The 5,999-nt window shown below is 36.7% G+C and overlaps 1 protein-coding gene across 1 annotated transcript in view; it reads left to right on the top strand.

The window, feature by feature from the left end:
- The window catches only part of LOC107698830 (DNA mismatch repair protein Msh2-like), an 8,279-nt gene extending 2,916 nt beyond the window's left edge, over positions 1–5,363 (top strand). Inside the window, exons 7-16 of the mRNA XM_016499952.1 lie at positions 597–796; positions 891–1,000; positions 1,120–1,243; positions 1,325–1,475; positions 1,564–1,661; positions 2,928–3,173; positions 3,277–3,481; positions 4,277–4,524; positions 4,615–4,784; positions 4,876–5,363. Coding sequence (XP_016355438.1) covers positions 597–796; positions 891–1,000; positions 1,120–1,243; positions 1,325–1,475; positions 1,564–1,661; positions 2,928–3,173; positions 3,277–3,481; positions 4,277–4,524; positions 4,615–4,784; positions 4,876–5,058 — 1,735 coding nt within the window. The 3' untranslated portion in view covers positions 5,059–5,363. The remainder of the gene's footprint in view (positions 1–596; positions 797–890; positions 1,001–1,119; positions 1,244–1,324; positions 1,476–1,563; positions 1,662–2,927; positions 3,174–3,276; positions 3,482–4,276; positions 4,525–4,614; positions 4,785–4,875) is intronic.
- The last annotated feature ends 636 nt before the right edge of the window (positions 5,364–5,999 follow it).

The following is a 5,999-nucleotide window of genomic DNA, read 5'->3' on the forward strand; positions in this document are numbered from 1 at the left end:
TTTATTTTTTTTTTAAATGTAATTGAACTTCATACAAAACAACATACAACGAGACAATAATTATGATTTTATACTCCTATTTAAAAGTTTAGGGATGGTAGAATTTTTTAAAAGTCTCTTATGGTCACCATCATAACTTCACAGAATATTAATATTTGAATATATTATTAAATGAAATTTATTCCAATGGATTTTCAGCAGCCATTACTCCAGTCTGTCACACGATGATCCTTCAGAAATCATTCTAATATGCTGATTTGGTCCTCAAGAAATATTTCTTATTGTTTTCAATGTTGTAAAACGGTTGTGGAAACTTTAATATATATTTTTTTCTTATATATATTAAATGTCTTTACTGTGACAGTTGATCAGTTTAATGCATCCTTGCTGAAGAAAAGTATTAAATACTTAAATTAATGAGACTGAACTATGAGATGAGATGAGACTGAACTATGGTTTGATCAGTTGACCATCATTAGCAGCTCTTTTGTCTTGATCTTGTTTAAGTATCTTGTGGATGGGTGTAGCATATTTTTAACATAGAGGGTTTATTTTTGTCTCTGACTTTATTACACATTTGTGGTCATGATGTGCAGACTGGATCTTGTGGAGACTTTTGTGGAAGACTCTGAGCTGAGGAAGAGTTGTCAAGAGGATCTTCTCCGCCGTTTTCCAGACCTGAACCGAATGGCAAAGAAGTTCCAGCGTCAGAGCTCTAATTTACAAGACTGTTACCGAGTCTATCAGGCTGTGGGGCAACTGCCGAGTCTGGTGCTGGCCTTGGAGAGATACTGTGGTGAGCAAAATGTTGCCCGTTAACCACCTTATTTGCATTTGAGCAACAAAGTTTGTTGTGGAGCAACACTGAGTGACAGCTGTATTTTGTTTAGGGAAACATCAGGTCCTCCTGCACGCTGCATTCATCTCTCCCCTCAACGACCTTGTCTCTGACTTCTCCAAATATCAGGAGATGATTGAAACCACACTGGATATGAACCAGGTCTGCTGTTGCTATCCTAAACTCTGTGCTTCAATCAAACTTTAAGTTTAGTTTGCAAGTCGCTCTGGCTAAAATCTGGAATTCCTCAAATGTATGTCACTCTTGTTTTTGTTGTCCAGGTTGAGCATCATGAGTTCCTGGTGAAACCCTCATTTGATCCCACCTTGAGTGAGCTCAGGGAGAACATGGATCGTTTGGAGAAAGCCATGCAGGCGGCCCTGAACAGTGCGGCTCGTGAACTTGGTAGGTGAACATAATGTGCAAATATTAAGCATTTTTAATGATAAACTAGTAACAAAACCAATTGTGTTTGTTTTGCTTTAGGGCTGGAAGCAGCTAAGACTGTGAAGCTTGAATCCAACGCACAGATTGGGTACTTTTTCCGAGTCACATGCAAAGAAGAGAAGAGTCTTCGCAACAACAAGAAATTCACTACTTTAGATGTTCAAAAGAATGGAGTGCGATTCACTAACAGGCAAGAGAGATGTTGAAGGTGATGTTTAAATACTGGTGCAACTACTGGTTAGAGTTTTTAGTGAGTGATGGGGTTGTCTTTTTTACAGTAAGCTGAGCTCTTTGAATGAAGAGTACACTAAAAGCAGAGAAGAGTATGAAGAGGCTCAAAATGCCATTGTCAAAGAGATCATCAGCATAGCTGCAGGTGAGAATCGATCATATTTAAAGCCTTGTTCAATGGGTTTTTTAAACTCTTCCATGTGTATTTTTTTATTTTCTTTGATTGTAATTAAGGAATGTTCTGGATTAAATGTTAACGCAATGCAATGGGAAAATTCCCTCATATTAATACAGTACATGGTGCTCTATTTTTGCGGACTTATTTTTAGAGTGAGATTAAGCTATTTCTGAACCATGAACCATGATGAAACATGAATATTCCATAAAACGTCCATTTTATTTCAAACTGACTTCGGCCCAGTTTATAGTTTAAAATTATTTCTTGTGGTAATCAACATTAATCCACAAATGTTTATAGATCCTAATATGTATTGAACATGTTAGTCTTTAGCCATTTTGCTTACTAACATTAAGCTGTTCTCAGTTAATCATGTTATTGGCACATTAAAGGAGTAGTTCACTTCCAGAACAAAAATGTACAGATAATGTACTCACCCCCTTGTCATCCAAGATGTTCATGTCTTTCTTTCTTCAGTCGTAAAGAAATATTGTTTTTTGAGCAAAACATTTCAGGATTTCTCTCCATATAATGGACTTCTATGGTGCCCCTGAGTTTGAACTTCCAAAATGCAGTTTAAATGCAGCTTCAAAGGGCTCTAAACGATCCCAGTCAAGGAAGAAGGGTCTTATCTAGCGAAACAATCGGTTGTTTTGTAAAAAACATTACAATTTATATACTTTTTAACCTCAAACGCTCGTCTTGTCTAGCTCTGCGTTAACTCTGTTTTTTCCGGTTCATGACAGTTAGGGTATGTCGAAAAACTCTCATCTCATTTTCTCCTCCAACTTCAAAATCGACCTACATCGCTGTTTTGCCATTTTTTTGTAAAGGGCATTTGATGTTCTTTGCATGTTCACATTGTAAACACTGGGGTCGGTACTTTCCACGTTCATATTCACGCGATTTTTTGCGCAGCTCGTAAGTGAACAACGGCTCTGTGTAGTTAATGCTGCTCAATGTGAAAGCACGCACGTGATGTAGATTTACCGCTGATTACAGAACCGGCTTTCTGACAAGATGTGCATTAAATATCGCATGCAATTTATCGTGCAGCCCTAACGCAGATCTATGAAATGTTTTGCTCAAAAAACATAATTTCTTTATGACTGAAGAAAGAGATGAACATCTTAGATGGCAAGGGGGTGAGTACATTATCTGTAAATTTTTGTTCTGGAAGTGAACTACTCCTTTAAGAATGAATAGTTTAATAACCCTGTGTTTGTACCATAGGCTATGTGGATCCAGTACAGACTCTGAATGAGGTGATAGCTCAACTTGATGCAGTAGTGAGTTTTGCTGTGGTGTCCCATGCTGCTCCAGTGCCTTACGTAAGGCCTAAAATACTAGAGAAAGGGTCAGGGAGACTCATTGTAAAGGCGGCAAGACATCCCTGTGTTGAAGCCCAAGATGATGTGGCTTTCATTCCCAATGATGTCACCTTCAGAAGGGGCGAGGAGAGGTTTCATATCATCACAGGTAAGCTCTTATTTGATAGGTTTATGAAATAGTAGTTTCATGTACATAAATGCATTAATCTATAATCCTTATGATAAAAGCCTTGTTTTTCTTATATTTTTAGGTCCAAATATGGGTGGTAAATCTACATACATTCGTCAAGTGGGTGTGATCGTGCTGATGGCACAGATTGGCTGTTTTGTACCATGTGATGAGGCAGAGTTGAGTGTGGTGGACTGCGTGCTCGCTCGAGTGGGTGCAGGGGACAGCCAGATCAAAGGAGTGTCCACCTTTATGGCTGAGATGCTGGAGACGGCTGCTATTCTTCGGTCAGAACTCAAATTTGACATTATTTTTTAAGGAACATTCTGGGTTCAGTACAAGTTAAAGGGATAGTCCACTCAAAGTTCTGTCATTTACTCACTCTCACGTTGTTCTAAACTTGTATGATTGACTTTCTTCGGTGGAGGGTAAAAAGATATTTTGTAGAATGTCCGTAACCAAATAGTTTTGGTTCCCATTGACTTCCACTGAATGGACAAAAAATACAGTGGAAGTCAATGGGAACCAGAACTGTTTGGTTACTAAAATTATTCCATGGATAGTTTAAGAAGATATTTTATAGAAATAAATCCATGCAGATTTGGAACAGCATGACAGAATTTTCATTTGTGGGTTGAGTATTCCTTTAAGCTGAAGGGCCAAAATGTAAATATTAAAATACTGTTTTTGTATTATAGCCACAAGATATAAACAATACGCCTGTTAATGTGATTTAGTATATCTTTGTCACTGTAACAACATAATGCCATAAACTCTAAAAAATAAATTATAACAGTTTTACCACTCAAATAATAAACATATTTTAGCAAGAGTAATGTGAAGTACGAATCTAAATTATTTTTGTAGTAATCAGTATTGTGTGTGGCCATATGAACTTGTATTGAACCTGGAATATTCTTTAATACACACATGTAACAATATACAATGTTTTATGAATTTTAGATGCATCCATCCAGTATACAATATTAAATTTTTTTGCTTTTGATACATTTACAATATGTCCATATTGTGCCCCTCAGTAATTTTTTGTAATGAATGCATGTCACATTTTGACTCTTTAGATCAGCCACAGAGGACTCTCTTATCATTATTGATGAATTGGGCAGAGGCACATCCACATACGATGGCTTTGGTCTAGCCTGGGCAATCTCAGAGTACATTGCCAACCGCCTCAAGTCCTTCTGCCTGTTTGCCACTCACTTCCATGAACTGACAGCACTTGCACAGCAGGTTTACACTGTCCGTAACCTCCACGTCACTGCTCTGACCACAGACAGCACTCTAACAATGCTCTACAAGGTGAAAAAGGGTACGTGACTCTTGAAACATTTTCTAAAAACTTTTTGTACATTTCCTTTGTGTTTAGTGGTGTATGATGTTTGTGATTTATTTGACTTAGGCGTTTGTGACCAGAGCTTTGGGATTCATGTGGCAGAGCTTGCTAACTTCCCCAAGCATGTGATTGCTAATGCACGGGAGAAGGCTTTGGAGCTTGAGGAGTTCCAAGATATCTCCAGAGCTGGGGAGGAAGCTGGACCCGAAGCCAAGAAACGCTGCCTGGAGAAACATGTGAGATTGAAAAAAATGTTTGTTTGCTCTGCTGCTCAATGTATTTAATGTTTACATTTGATAAACTGATTTACTGTAATCTTGCCCATAGGAGGGGGAGAGGATCATCGAGGCTTTCCTGGCTAAGGTTAAATCAATGCCTGTTGAAGGCATGTCTGATGAGGCTGTCAAAGAGGAGCTGCGCAAACTCAAGGCAGAGGTCATCGGACAAAACAATAGCTTCGTCAATGAGATAGTGACGCGTTCTGCCAAAGTCAAACTGACTTCAGCCTGAGGGCTGAGCATTGGCTTAGTGGATAAAAGTTCAACATTTCTATAAAATTGTTTATGTATAATGGAAATGGATATAATCTATAGTAGATTAGAAATATGTTCCATTTTAGCACCATCCTTTTCTTTTCAGATGGTTTTCTTGGGCTATTTTGCAAAGTGTTGCCACATTCTTAAGCTTTCTGTCATAAATTCTCTCTCAGAGTAAAAACTTTCTAAAAAAAAATATTTTGCGTGTATATTGTCAGTTAAAATCACAACAGCAATTTTGGTTAGTGACAATGTTGCCATCTAATGGATACATTTGGAAATGTTTAACTTTTTCAATTTTATTTTTTTTACCTATTTTCAAAGCTAATGTTTTAATATTATAATTAAAAACATGTTTAGTTCTTCAGACTGACCTTATTTGTACCATTTTAAATTTACATTTAGATTCATAAGCAATACAATATTTTATAAAGGCACTAAATACACCAGGACGACGCAGTGGATTGCTAGGTCTGGAGGAAAAAAAACTATAAATAAAACACTAAACTATTAAACTAAATGAAGAAAAACTTAAAATGAAGAAATAATAAAAATAAATATTTAAATAGATGCATCCAACAGTGTGGTACTATAGAAAGTATAGTTAAAAAAATTATGAAAAACTTCCATTTAATACATTTACAATATTTATATGTCTTTAAATATTAAAATATATACACTAGCTGGATTTTAAAGGATAGGAGTCTCACACAATGATCATGTCTCAGAGTGGTAGGGTGGCATTAAAAATCCCTTTCATGGTTTACCTGGAAAATAAAGCCAAGAAAAACATGTTTCACTGAGCTCTAAGAAATGTTCAAGTGCTTATTTTTTTAAAAATTGGTCAGGTTTGTAACCGCAATGCTTTCAAGTTTGTTTTCTAACCAAAACATCTTAAACCAGCCTAATATAGTC

This window comes from Sinocyclocheilus anshuiensis, unplaced genomic scaffold (assembly GCF_001515605.1).
Source record: "Sinocyclocheilus anshuiensis isolate Anshui unplaced genomic scaffold, SAMN03320099.WGS_v1.1 scaffold230, whole genome shotgun sequence".
Taxonomy (NCBI): domain Eukaryota; kingdom Metazoa; phylum Chordata; class Actinopteri; order Cypriniformes; family Cyprinidae; genus Sinocyclocheilus; species Sinocyclocheilus anshuiensis.